The 15346-nt window shown below is 36.2% G+C and overlaps 1 protein-coding gene across 2 annotated transcripts in view; it reads right to left on the bottom strand.

Annotated features, from left to right (window-relative positions):
- Window positions 1–14830, bottom strand: part of Ndfip2 (Nedd4 family interacting protein 2) — a 59729-nt gene extending 44899 nt beyond the window's left edge. For both annotated transcript variants that reach the window (XM_047552898.1, XM_047552899.1), the window contains exon 1: window positions 14495–14830. In XM_047552898.1, coding sequence (XP_047408854.1) covers window positions 14495–14815 — 321 coding nt within the window. In that variant the 5' untranslated portion in view covers window positions 14816–14830. The remainder of the gene's footprint in view (window positions 1–14494) is intronic.
- Between the last annotated feature and the right edge of the window lie 516 nt (window positions 14831–15346).

The raw sequence follows: 15346 nt of genomic DNA, 5'->3' as shown, positions 1-15346 counted from the left end.
AATACTTGGAAGAAAGTTAAATACAGGGAATAGGAAAAATAAGAAATCTCAAAAATCTGCAGTTGACTCTAGTTCCAGCATGGCAGTGACCACCCAAGGCCAAACCTCCCACTGGAGGTTTACTACTTTTTGCAACTATAAGCTCAGGACAAAATATAAAAATAAACAACTACCTAGGCATCCCAAACATTAAAGAAAACATTCTGGGATGTAGAGGGAACTTAAAACTCTGAGAAGCAACCTATACCAGATATACGTCTCCCCCTCCTTCCCTCCTTTTGATTCCTTTGATTCCTATTAACCCTCAAACCATGCCATGTGTAGGAGTCAAAGAGATTAATGAAGATCTAAGTAACTGAGCTAAAATTTGAACCATATTTGAAAATGCTTATAATCTGAATCTCTGCTGTTCACTGCCTGCTAAAACAAAAATATTAACATTCTCCAAAAAAAAATATTAAAAAATTCAGAAGATCCAGGATAAAATCCAAAATTACTACCAATACTGGTAAATATAAGTCATTCTTCAAGGAACGTGCAATCAGTAGATGCCAACCCCAAGATGACTCAAGCTATAGTTACCAAACATGAAGCAGCTATTGTAATTATGTCTAGGAAGTAAAGCAAAATTACCTTGGAATAAATGAAAAGACAAGGAATTTCACTGTGATAAGTGGAAAACATAAAAAATAAGTCAAAAATTTTAAAATGAAAAATAAAACAAAAAAATTCACTAGGTAGAATCAACAGCACAAAGAAGAGGAGTGAATTAAAGCTGACAGATTTTACCACTGTAAAGAAAATTATTTAAAAAAAAAAAAAAAAAAAAGCTATAGGAACTTTAAACCCTTAAAATGTTTTTAAAAGAGAAAAGTGAAATGTGATGCTTGAAGGAAATGAGAGACTGGAACAAGAAAAACTTTTGAAGAAATAATGGATATAATTTCTCTAATTAATGAAAATTTACAAATTCAATTAGGGTCAGACCAAAATAGAATAATTCAAAGAAAACTACACCTGAACACATCATAATAAAACTACTAGAAAATCAAGATGAAGAAAAGTTACTGGAAGTAGCCTGAGAAAAATAATACATTGTATACAAAAAAAAAGATAATTCAAATAAGGAACCATAGCAGAACAGAGAAAATGGAAGAATACCTTTTAGAGCTGAAAGAGTGAGTCAAGAATTCCATAATCAAAAATATATTTTTACCTATTTACTTCAGGAATAAAGGCAAAATAAAGACATTTTCAGATAAAGGAAAGCTATAAGACTTGATTATCAGATGATCTGCACTTTATGAAATGTTAAAAGGAAGTTTTTAGGCTGAAAAAAATCTATCATAAAAAATTTGTTCATTCAATTATGAATAAAATCAAGTAATGAAAATTATACATTCTTATGTGCACACAGTATATCACCAAGATGGATATATGAAGCATTAAAACAAGTCTCAAACTTAAGAGCAAAAAAGAAAAAAAATCATACTAAGTACATTTTTCATTCACAGAAAAATTAAAGCAGAAGGGAAAATCTGGGGAAAAGGGCAAATTAAACACGTTTCTAGATAATGTACATCTTCACAGTAATTCTATGAGATAGGTACCTGTACTGTCCTTAATTTATAGATGAGAAAAATGTAGCATTTGACAATTGGCCCAAAGTCACAATGTTGGTTTTTTTTTTTTTTTGCTTTAATTTTTTTTAGTTGTACATGGACACAATATCTTTATTTTATTTTTATTTATTTTTATGGGGCACCGTTGAGGATTAAACCCAGTGCCTTACATGTGCTAGGCAGGCACTCTACCACTCAGTCACAGCCCCAGTCCCACAATGCTTTTAAATGAGGAATCAAGAGTTAAACATAAGAGGTGGGGCTATAGAGAAAAGGAACTGCTAGAGAAAGTAGGGTATGTAAGAAAGTCAAGTAAAATTAATAAATCAGCAAGTAGCTAAATATGCATATTAAAAATACAAAGTTGAATAATTAACGTAGCTAACAGTTAAAGGTTTTCTTTTAAAGAGAAAGACATGAAGGACAAATGGTGGAAAAGAAGATTGCTGTTTCTCATCTCTTTGGTACTTGAACTTTTTAAATGGTGCACATATTCTATTTGACATATTTAACATATGAGGGTTAAAGAAAACTTGCCTACTAGCAGAATCCAGCCCCCTGAAAGATTACTGGGTTGTGAGTTCTGTACAACAGTTGGGTTCACTTGGTTGGTAGGTGACAAACAGCCTCTTAAAGGTATTCCACCATCCCCATGTCTGGCATTACCATAAATAAAAGAAAGCTAACTATAATGAAGTTCCATTTCTCAGGATCTTTGATGTATTTTAACTCCGTTGATATGTTTACAAGTATTAAAATTTGTCCTCCAAGCTTTGTTGCATAACCTTGAACAGGATCTCCCTTAGATAGTCTTCTATAAAATGAGAAGACTGAAGAAAATGATCAACTAAAGACTTTTCTACTTCCACAGTATATAGAAACTTTTTTTTTCCTTTTCATGGTTGTCCAAATAATCTATGGTTACTATCTTGCAAATGCAAACTACTGGAGGGATTACACAAAAACACCAGAATTCATCTAAAAGTTATATTAGCAATATTCTAAAAGCAAATTACATACCTAATTACAGACATCAAGAATATCAATACTATGTGGTTACACAATACATTATTTTTCCAGGACAGAATCTATAAAACTAAATATCACTTTATAAATATGATAATATATCCATATCTCCAAACATTTGCAATCATTCAGAATAGGAATTCATTTATTTCTTCAATAAGTGTTTATTTTGCACCTATAACAAAGAAGTCAGAAACAACCCAACAGTAGAACAGATCTATGTTCTACTTCCTAGTAAGTTTACAGGCCAGTGGGAAAATACACAACATGAAGTAAAAGCTACAATAAATACAAATGCAGTGTTTTAAAAGTATACACAAAACCTGGAAATGAAGAGTGGGAAATGGCAGGGGAGATACAGAGGGTTAGATGAGGTTTCCTGGAGAAAATAACACCTAAACATAAATATTGATAAAGAATAGACATTAATTCCTAGAGGAAGGAGGTAAAGAGAAAAGGGGAATATTATGTTCAAAAACCAGAAGGCAAAAGTGGGCAAGGTTTGGGGTGGTGGTTAGAGACAGCAAAGAACAGGAGGACTACTGTTCAAAACATGGCTGAAGTGTGTGATGCAATATAAGTATAACTTTGAGACTCCTCCCCTTTTGGAGGAAATCACACGAAAAGTAATCAGATATAGATGAAAGCTCTCCTGAGGTGAGGAGATTAGATGGTTCTACAAAAACTGTCATGACTGAATTTCTTCATTCTCATATCTCACAGCCTACATTTCTTAAGACCCCCCCCAAAAAAATCAGTAAAGAGGTTAGCCCCACTACATTAAAAGATTCTTTTACACAATAAACTCCAGTGTATTTCATTACTCTCAAAGCCTCTATTCAAACAGCTCAATTTCTTCATACAATGTTGTGGGTAATTCTGGAGAAACATCATAGACAAACTTTTAAAACACAGCACATTCCTGAACTTTTAAAGCATTAAATTGCTCATGTTCAAACAAATCTTAGAAGCAAGCAAGTCAAAACCTTGAAATAATCTGATAGTAAATCTTAAACCTAGTGCAGCATTTCCCAACTTGCATTTGGCATGTCTTTAACGAGAATTTTACCCACACCTTAATTCCACCTAGTGATCAAACTTTTCAAAGAAACCATAACAACATAACCTGAAAACACAGACTTAATGATGATTTACAACAACATGGTAGGTAGACTAGCCTTAATTACCATGAGCTTGTCAATAAATATAAATTTAATAAATATCAGCAGAAAGTATTCCATAGTTATTTAAACTCACTTCAAGACTACATATATAGAATACATATAAAATTCTAAAATAATATATTATCAATACATAATTAGACAATGTTTTAAAATGTAAGATACTAAGGAAGAAACAAAAAGAATATAAACACTATGTAATCAATATAAAACAAATGAAAATGAAAGCAGTACCCACAACTTAATAGTTAATGTAGGTAGTACTAAGCCAGGGCTACTGCATTATGGCTTCTTGTATTACTTACTGAACAACTGATGGGGACATTATGGGGTAGGGGAGACTAAGCAATGTATCTTAAACTAGAAAAGAATGCAAAAAGCAACCACCACCACCACCTTAAAGAATCCAAGACTCAGAGTAAGAAAACAAACATAAAAAAAAGAATAAAATAACATAGGCAAGATCTTTAGCAAGGAACATTCAGTCATTCATTCTTATCAAATACTTACTGAGTGGTATCATAAGTCAAGAATGGAAAGATACAGCAATGAACAAAATAGACAAAAATCTCTCTGCCCTCATGAGGCTCACATTCAGGGAGAAGGAAAGAGGTAGGAAATAAATATGCAAAATATTTGGAATATCAAACAATGCGAACTATTATGGACAGAAACTAAAACACAATGGAGGGTGAGAGTATTATGAAAGGGGTAAAAATGGTGCTTTTACACAAGGTGAATAACAATGGCTTCAATGAGGAGACCACTCAGACAGAACGAAGAGGATTTCACCAGACAAAAAATGTGACTTTGCCATTCTCACAGGGAGTTTTATACTTTATTCCACTACCTACTCCTCTCCATCCCAATTTCAGTAACAGACTAAGAACCTACCTGAGTAAACAAAGGGTGCAAAACAACCTCACCATATTCCTAAGGATTTAGAGACTAGTAAAAAAAAAAAAAAAAAAAAAAAAAAAAAAACCACCGAACTTTTCAGAAACATCCTTCAAAGGGTCAAAGCTTTAGGCCTATAAAAGGTACATTCCCATATCATTTACACTTGGATGGACAAACTACAGCCAGCTAGGCAAATCCATCCTCTCATCTGTTTTTGTAAATAAAGTTATTGGAACACAGTCACATTCACTTCTTTTCATCCTTGCTATAGACACTGTTGCTCTCCAACAACAGATCTGAGTAGCTATGGCAAAAATAACATAGCCTGCAAAGCCTAACATATTTACTACCTGGCCCTTACTAGGAAAAGTTTACTAACTCCTGATCTAAATCATCAACAACCTTCACCACCACCATTCCAGCAGTAAGACTACTTTCAGGGCCTTCCTTATGATCATGTGATAACTGTAGTCACGTAGTTGGCCACCTCCTCAGGAGAGCCCGGTGGTTGGGGTTTTGTTTTGTGCTCACTGCCCTGAAATTTCTAATAATTTTATCTTTGAGGGGTTTTTGTTGTTGTTGTTGGGTGTGTGGTTTTGTTTTTTGTTTTTGTTGTTTTTTATTGTTGTGTTGTTTTGGGATTTTTGGTACTGGGGATTGACTCCAAAGGTGCTTTACCATTGCGCTACATCCCTACTTCTTTTTATTTTTTATTTTGACAAAGGGTCTCACTATGTTGCTACAGCCTCACCTAGTGTTGAGGTTAGCCTTGAACTTGCAATCCTCCTGCCTCAGGCTTCTAAGTCTCTGGAATTACAGATGTACCCCATGGCACTCAGATGAATCTGGGTTTTACAAGTGAACTCCAATAGGACTCCTATGGACCATGTACCAGGAACTTGAAACCTCAGCGCATAGTCAGTTTATGTCTTTAGGAAGAGTTCATAGCTGTACCCCGTTCAGTTTGACCTCCCCATCTTCACCCTACAACCAGGGGTAAAGCAAGGAGATAGTCATCTCCAGTCCAAGCTGGCATCACCTTGGCAGATTTGGCTGGCAAATCATAGGAATCTCTTGCCGATTGCCAATTTGGGTAATGGCAGGACCTAGCAAGGAGACTGTGATCAAGCTGGAGACTGTCTTTCTGCTATAAGCTGGGACAGCAGACTACTTCAAGGAGAGACTGACTTCCCCACCCCAGAGTCCCACATTTTCATTTGGCATTGGGTCTTGTAAATTATGTAGCCAGACCTGATTACTTTCATCAGAAAAAGTATAAACTGGAGTTATAAATGAGAGTTCCATTATTCTATCTAATTCAGCACACAAGTTATTTACTTTATTCCATTCCACTATAAGCCATCTCATTCACTTTGCTACGACCACATGTCTTTCTTCCTATTTCCTAAACCAACGATCTAATTTCAATCACAGGTCATGATCACACCTGCAATGCTTATCAACTAAAACACACATTTCAGTCAGTCTGTCACAAGTGGATGGAGGTAACAGACTATCCTAATATCTATTTACTGAGGTGTCAAACTGACTAATCCAAAGATGGCATCCATCAACTTCTTCCCTACATGTAAATGCAACCCTCTCCCACAACTGAGATGAGAACTTATTCCCTCTCCCTGTGAATCTGGGCTGCCCTTAAAATCACTTTAACCAATTGGATGCAGGAGAAATGATCTGAATCGACAGTCTCAGATGTAGCCCCAGCCTTAGAAAGAATGGCAGCTTCATCTTACTTCTATGCAGTCAGAAGTCAAAGTCACACTGAGACAGTATGTAAAGAGGAAACAGAGAGAGCAGACAGAGAACTGAGATGCAACAGTCAACAGTCCCAGCACCAACTGCCAGTCAAGTGTAAGAGAAATATTGGAAGTTCCAAAGCAGCCAAGCCTCAAAATAAATGTAGCTCCAACAAACATCATACGGAGCAAAAGAACTGCTCTGCTGATCACAGTCAATCCATGAAATTCGTTCACTTATTTGTGTGTGGGTGTGTGTGTGTGTGGTACTGGGGATTGAACCCAGGGTCTCATACATGCTTGGCAAGCTCTCTACCACTGAGTTACACTTGTGGCCTCAACCCTTGGAACCTGAAAGATAATAAAGTGCTTGTGTTTGGAGTTCTTTGTCACATAGCAATATAAAATTAAAACAAGTCTGAATACCAGCTCCATCACAACTGGGCCTATTATTTAACTTCTTTGTGTCCCATTTTTCTCATTTACAAAATGAGGATTATAACATCTACTTCACAAAGGTTTTCTGAGAATTAAATGTGTTGATATGCATAAAGTACTTAAGAGTTCTCAGCACAGTTTTGACATAATGCAATTACTATTTTATTATTGCTGTTTCATTATTGATAAAATTTATAACTTATTTCATAAACCTACTTTATTTTCTTCAAACTATCTGAAATTATACTTACTTATTAACTATCTGAAATTATGGTTACTTATTTATCTTCCTCCCTCTAACAAAGAGCCAAGAGACAAGAACTTAACTGTCCTACTCATCAACCCCTAAAATAAAAAATGGCAGATAGAGATATTTTCTGAAATACTATGTATTGGCTAAATGAATAAATAAGTTAAAGGATGTGTTTCACAATTAATCAATAATGTCTAAAAACTGCTTAAGCATAAATTTGACGAGAGAGACTCCAAACATAAAATAAGTCTACACACTACTTATATAGTTGGGATATAACTCCAATGCATTGACTCAATGCTACACATTACACTTCTAGAACATGAACTGCTCAAATATGTCTAACAAAGGCTAGCATTTAGTTCAGCATCATTCAGGTATGTTGATTTTCTTTGTTTTTGTGCTGGGGATTGAACCCAGTGGTGCTCTACCACAAAGCTACATCCCCAGCTCTTCCTAATTTTTTTATTTTTGAGACAGAGTCTTTCTAAGTTGACCAGGCTGACCTCAAATGTGTAATCCTCCTGACTCAGTCTCCCAGGTAGCTAGGATTACAGGTGTGAGCCACCACACCTACTGTGCTGAAGCAATTTACTCATATGTATAATTTTTTTAAATGAGCTACACTCAATCAAATCAATGACACACAGTCATTATTATGACAGGATCAGGAATAGCAAGAGAAACTTTAGTCTGGAGTCCATTTAAAAACAATTCACCCTGGCAACAAAAATGAACAAAATAGTGGTCTTCAAGCTATACATGACAACTTCATAAACAACATGTTTGAGTGTTGGTGTACAACTCAGTTTACAAAGCAACTGAGTGTGAATTTCTTCAATTACATTTTTTTAAAGCTTAAAAATTTATTTGAAAAATGAAATAGAAATCAGACATTCACAGAGCCCCGAATCATCTTTGAAGAAAAGCACTAGTATAAAAGGTAGAAAGATACACAAACACATAATTCAGTATAACAAGTTCTCTAATACTGTGATTCCCAATTTTTCCTTGGCTTTAATGCAAATGACAGATGCATGAAATTCTCCCTGTCTCCTCCTAATTACAGATTCAAAGGAGTTTTTACATTTAAGGATAAGGTTTTATGAGATAAACAAACCAGACCAGAACTGATAAAGTCAGAGAAGTAGGAGAGAATATACTACGGCTTAAGAACTAATAATAAGTAGGTCCTACAAGACTACATCAATCAGTGCATACAAATTAAGAGAACAGAATCCTGAGATATGACATTATACAGATATGGAAGACCTATTCAAGGACCCATTCTTATAGCTAAGAATAGAAATTTTAAACTTCAAAAATGAAATCAGGCTTCTGGAATGGATGAAATTTTAAAAAGACTGATAACACCAAAATTCTAGTGAAGTTATAAAGCATTCTACAACTTTCATTTATTAATGGTAGGGATGTAAAATGGGAGGACCACTTTGGGTAAGTATTTGGTAGTTTCTTATATAATTAAATATACACCTACCTATCATCCTAACAGAAATAAAAACATATGTCTGCAAAAAGATATGTAGAAGAACATTCACAACAGCTTTAATTCTAATAGTCAAAAATTGGAAACAACCCAAATGTCTACCAATACAGGACTAAACTGCAGTATATTCATACAATTTATATTATGAAAAACTGTTCAGTAATAAAAAGGGATGAGCTACTAAAATACATAATAAAATGGATCAACCTCAAAAAATCTATACTGAGTGAAAGAAGCTTTGTAGACTACATGGTGTATGATTTTAGAACTGACAAAATAATTAGAAGTAAAAAAAATTCAGAATAGTCAATAAGGGAACAGGGATTAACTGGAAAAGACTATAAAGGAACTTTGTAGGATGACAGTACTCTGCATCAGATCAATAAGCAAAGAGCAAGAGTACAAATTGAGTATCTGTGTTTCCCCAAAATTGGTATGTTGAAGCCCTGAACCTCAAAGTGATATCTGAAGGTGAGGCCTTTGGAAGGTAAGAAGTTTAGATGATGTTATAAGGAAAAGTCCCCAGGATGGGATTGTCTTTAAAAGAAAAGTGAGACCAGAACTTTTGCACATAAGAAATGGTCGTCTCCAAGCTAGTAAGAGTCCACACCAAAGAACTGAATCCTCCAGCATGAATTTATGAGCCTCTAAAACTGTAAGAAATGAATTCCTGTTGTGTAAGTCACTCATCTAATACTTGTATGGCAGCCCAAGTTGACTAAGACAGGCAGAATAGTAAATATTTCACACTGTATAAGCTCTGCCTCAAATACTCAACTCTGCCATTGTAAATGAATTGGTTGTGTTCCAATAAAACTTTTTTTACAAAAACAGGCCTAGAACTGTAGTTAGCTGACCCCTGCTCTATATTTTCAAAGTGGTACAGTGTTACATGAATCAAAGTTCATCCAATAGGGCTTGTTAGATTTGTGCATTTTGGTCTATGTTGATTTTAACCCAAAGAAAAAAACTATAAACAAATATTGAATGCCAGGCTTTTGGTTAACTATGTGATTTTCAGGGAAGTACACTGACATCTGCAACTTACTTTTTAAAAAATAAGGTGGATTGACAATATACAAAAACACAATATAACGAACTGTTAACTGCAGACCCTAAAATTAATATATGGTATATAGAATTAACTGCACGATTCTTTCAACTCCAAAGAATAAAGTTCACAGTATCAATGTAACAGAGAACTCAGGCAAGACAAGAACTAAAAAGTAATAGATTATGCAACCCGGTAACCTTGATTATGTAAAGGGGTTGTAATAAAAATATAAGCCAAATAAAGCATATTGCTAAATTCAAAGGAACTAAATGAAGATCAAGGGAATCAGGGTGGTCAGGAAGAAAGGATGATAACTAGAGAGCAACATAAAGTAAAAGACTATACTACTCCTTTAAGATGGAAAATGAAAGCAAGTTACTGCACCTGAAAAATAACCTTACATTATCTTTTGCAGAACATGTACGTGGGCCTGAATGTCCTCACACATTCTTGCTGAGTATGCCATCTGCAAAGCTTTCCATTTCCTGATACTGAACTGTTTCTTGCAATAAGCTACACAGGCAACAAAGATCAAGAGAACCACAGCATGTAACTGTCCAAAGGAAAGGTAAACTAGCCTGTTCATTGTCTGCTACAATGTTTGTAGTTGGCTTTAAAGGGGGATGTACCCTTGGCTCTGCATTCCTCAGTTATGAAGCAAATCCACTGCTTAGGTCCATCTGAACACCCATTACAGGTTCTTGGAATTTGGTGGCAAGGGAAACATATTCAAATATGCTGATATTTGAATATTCAGGTTCCTCAGGGTGCTATGAGTAATGTTATTTTTCTTTGACTTGGGAGTTTCCTGCTTTCTGCCAACAACCATGAAACTTTAACAAACTAAAGTATTAGTTTATAAACAGGGCACTTATTTATCATGTACCAGTCTATGTTTAATATATATATATTTCAGAATTTCTTATAATAACCTAATAAGGTGGTACTGACACGGAAACTAAGGCATCAAGATGAAAAGTAACGGCCAGAAGTGGTGGCACAAGCCTGTACTCCCAGTGGCTTGGGAGACTGAGGTAGGAGGATTCCGAGTTCAAAGCCAGTCTCAGCAATTTAGAGAGGACTTAACAATTCAGGGAGGCACTATCTCTAAATAAAATACAAAAATGGGCTGGGGATGTGGCACAGTGATTAAACCACCACTGGGTTCAATACCCAATACCCCCCCCCCAAAAAAAAAAGATGCAAACTAAGCCAATTGCAAAAATTGCAAACAGCAAAACATAAATATAAGCCTACATGACATTGAAACCTATTTTTTGTTTTCGTGGTACTGGTGATCAAACCCAAGACCTCAGTGCAAACTAGATAAGCACTTTACCACTGAGCTACACGTTCAGCTCCAAATCCTGTTTTTAACCATTAATTATAAAGCCTTCTTCTTAGTTGATTTATCAAGGGCAACTTTATTTCTCCAGATACAAGAGCAAAGTACTCATATTTTCATAATATTAATACTTCAAATCATGTTTCATTGAAAACTAACATTTTGGAATGGAAATGTTAATATAATCTTAAAATTAAAAAAAATCCAAACCATTGTCTTTACTACAGAATTTCTCATAGTTTTAATATGCTAGTATATGTTATAAATCTTCCAAGAACACTTATTATCATCATTCTGGAATACAGTCTGAGAAACTACTGCTAACAATGAACACTGCCAATTTAGCTTACACAGAACACCTTTTAAATCTTAGTAGTCAGCTTGGTGCAGGAACACAATCCTTTAAAACAGAGAACATGAAAGTCAGAATGTGGTCTAACACCTGCAAACCAAGTTAACTATTTAATAATGTGGGACACTGTTGTTTTCTGACCAAGCAAAACTAAATTCCTGGTAAGTCAATGAAACTATTTATCTTGCCTGATTTTTTTTAATTAGAAGAGTAATAATCAAGACTTTTTGTAGTTTCTACACTGTTATCTACTTCTTTACTTAACTAAATTCAGATCCTTTTAATTATGCAAGGAAAGAAGAAACCATAGAAAAAGCAGTTTCCAGAGAAAGGTTATCTATTCGTCAAGTCATTCTGATGTTCTGGGCTCCACTGTTAGCTTTCCAGGATGGAATGGGATTCCATTCCATTCCTATGGATACCTGCCTATCTTGTAACTTAGTCATCTCTTAACCTTCAACAACCAAAGTTGTTTACTGCTCCAGTTTATTAATCATTCCAGAGTTCATTCTCTCTCTCTCTCTCTCTCTCTCTCTCTCTCTCTCTCACACACACACACACACACACACACACACACACACACAAATGAGCTACAGCAGTAACAAAACAGCTGTGGTCCATAAAAGCCAGAGCCACAGATATCTAACTACTAATATCTACATAAACCTTAAATTCAGCTGCTTCTGTGACATATACCAAGATAGAGTAATTAATGAGACCATTCACAAAATCAAGAGTTATTCCAGATAGATGAAATTACTATGAAATTACACAATGACAGAAATTAAAATGCAAATTTAAACTGTGCTAACATTCTCTACTGTTTTGCCTTATAGGAAAAACAAACATATCCCACCTAAAGGGAGTAGTATCTTTCGAATAAATGATTTTTGCCAACTCTGCTATCAAGAAATGCCTCCACTCATTCAAAGTCTATATAGGACAAAGCTTCGGTCTGAGAGAAAAAAAAAAAAAAAAAAAAAAAAAAAAAAAAAAAAAAAAGGCAATAACATATGATAATGTCAGCAGCCACGGTGGCTCAACATCTAATCTCAGGTTTTAAAGAGGCCAATTCAGGACAATTCTAAGTTCAAATCCAGCCTGAGTAACTCAGAGAGAGTCTGTCTCAAAATAAAAAGCAAAAAGGACTAGGGATATAAAGTGCCCCTGGATTAAAATCCTAATGGGGGGGGCTATCATCCACTTATTTTTTAAAGTAGTAGAAAAAACAAAAGTATCTTGAAAACTGGAAGAACATAGGCTGAGATTGTAACTCAATGCTAGATCACTTGCCTAGCAAGTGTGAGGCACTCAGTTTGATCGCTGGCACCACTTAAAAATAAATAAAGGTATTGTGTCCATCTACAACTAAAAAATAATATATTAAAACAAAAATGAAAAAGCAGATTTCAACATTTTGGTAGCAGGAATTTTGAAAAAGAGTTTCAACAGGTAATACCTACTGAAAGCAAATGTAACAATATAATAAATTATTAAAGTGCAGCTACATAAGTTAAAAATGTTTTGATTAGTGACTTGTGTATGAGAACATTGTTGATTTCCATAAGCAAATCACCCAAAGAGAAAGAATTTAAATCAGTTCATGCTTTTATGAGAAACAAACAGAATAGATAGATAAGAAAAATGAAACAAGTACCACTGCTAATATTATTCAACATTATCTATTGTATTTTATTCTTGCTAATGTTTACAAAAGTAATTTACTCTAGAAAAAGTAAAATCACCAAAAGTGTATATACTGACAACTTGAAAGTTACCCTCTATTTTAGCAGCAATATTTCCTAAGCCATTCTGAAAATACCAATAAATTTTCAGAAATTTCATAATTTGAATTATTTGGAGGTTTCACAAGAGGTAGATTACAAGACAATTGAAGCACTGTGAGTTCTTTCTGTAGAAAAATGAAAAATTACATACCCTGGGATTTCATCTTTCAGTATTCTTCGTATGTGTCAAAATGCATTTATTAATAGAAATTCTTAGTTCACAATAATATGCAAATAGTTTGAATGAAATATGGAATTAACTAATCTACATTTGTAAAATTTATAATCTATAAACTGCAACACTAGCAGTAGGTATTAACATTTTTCTCCTCTTCCTCAGTAAATAGGTTTAACTAAATTATCATGAAAGTTTATAGATTAACATGCTACGAAGCTGCAACAGAACTGTCATTTATTACTGAGTCCATTTTTAAATAAGATTTACAATAGGAATTTCCAATGACATCATCAGAAGTAATACACAAAGGAAAAAATACAGGAAAAACTGGCAAAAAGTAACAACACATTTCAACCATTTAAAGTAACAGATTTATATAGTTATGCCGGAAAACCTTGTGTTTAGTGAAAACTAATTTTTCAAACAAGATCAGAATTTTTTCAAATAAAATGTTTCTGGTCCTTCCCCCCTCCAAAAAAATGCATGTGGGAATGGGTGGGGGGGGGGGAATAAAATCATTTTTAATACTAATTTAATGGTAAAGGACAAAATGACAAGGTTAACTAGAGCAGAGGCGAGGACAGCACTATAGCTATTCTCTACAGTTCCATAATTCCTAACCCACAATTTTACCAAATTCGCAGCCCACCATGTACGTAGTGCTTACACCTCCCCCACCCACCCCATTTATGACGGCGACCACCTTCCTAGCAGGTATGTGAACTTAGCTTTTTCCAGTTGAAAATCGCCCGGACAGTCTCAAGAGAGTGACTTGAGTCAGGGAATAAGGACGAGATGAAAAGAGAAATAAAACTAATAAGTTCTACGGTGTCTGTGGGGAGAGTGTCTTACAGGAGGGTATAGGCTGCGGGTGGGGGACTAAGAGGAGACTTGGGGCAAGAGGGAAGGGTCTTGATTACAGTCACAGATTAAGAGTCACAAGCAGAGATCCAATGTGATGGAAGAAGCCCCAGCCAGAAGATCCAAAATAATAATAATTAACTAGCACGTCCGCCCGAAGAATAACCTGAGGAAAGGGATTCAGGGGCCACAGCGAGCGACAGTCCCGAGGTCCCGGGAGGCCGGGAACTCACCACCTGGTAGCGGCCAGTCCCCAGCTGGTGATGATCCATCCTGCCCGGCTCGGGATCCTGCTTCCGAGCAGACAAGTCCCCTCCGCGCTCAGCTCCCTCGGCCTCCCCCGTTGTCGACGTCGTTGCCGCAGCGCCCCTTCCGCCTGAGTTTCTGCCGCCGCGGTCGCCCGGCGGGGCCGCTTCACTTCCTGTAGCTCCCGCAGTAGCCGCGGAGACCTCCGCGTCGCCCGCGGCTCGCTGGAGAAGCTCCGGGGCGTCGCGTGCGTTACTGAGCATGCTCGGGGCGGTCGCGCATGCTCGCTGGCTCCTCCGGCGTTCCATCCGCGTCGCGGCTCAGAGGGTGTAGCTGGGTGGGAGGAGATGGGAAAGTAAGGCAAGTCCTGGGAAGCAGTCTAGGTTGTCAGTCTGTCGGGAGTGGGAGGTGGCAAAAGAAATTGGAAAAGGAAAAAAAAAAAAAAATCGCCGTCCTTGATTGGATTTTTCTGTGTACACGGGTTTCGCGCAGCAGTGAGCGAGTGCACAGTCACACCGCACAGAAACGGATATCGCGAGGAGAAGGCATTCCTACAACACCTGAGGACAGCTTCCTGTTATTATTCATACAGCCTAGGACATCGCAAGGCAATCAGCTATCTCGTGGGCATTCCTAAAACGCTCGTTCAGTATCATTATTGAATCGGATACACAGGGTGGCGCATGCCTATAATCCTAACAACTCCCAGAGGCTGCACCAAGAGAATCGCAAGTTCAAGGCCAACCTCAGCAACTCAGCAAGACCGTGTCTCAAATTTAAAAAATTAAAAAGACTGGCAAAATAGCTAAGTGGTAAAGCACCCCTGGGTTCAATCTTTG

Source organism: Sciurus carolinensis, chromosome 5 (genome assembly GCF_902686445.1).
Source record: "Sciurus carolinensis chromosome 5, mSciCar1.2, whole genome shotgun sequence".
Classification (NCBI taxonomy): Eukaryota; Metazoa; Chordata; class Mammalia; order Rodentia; family Sciuridae; genus Sciurus; species Sciurus carolinensis.
The sequence above is the reverse complement of the archived record's forward strand: the minus strand, read 5'-3'. Positions and strand labels throughout refer to the sequence as shown.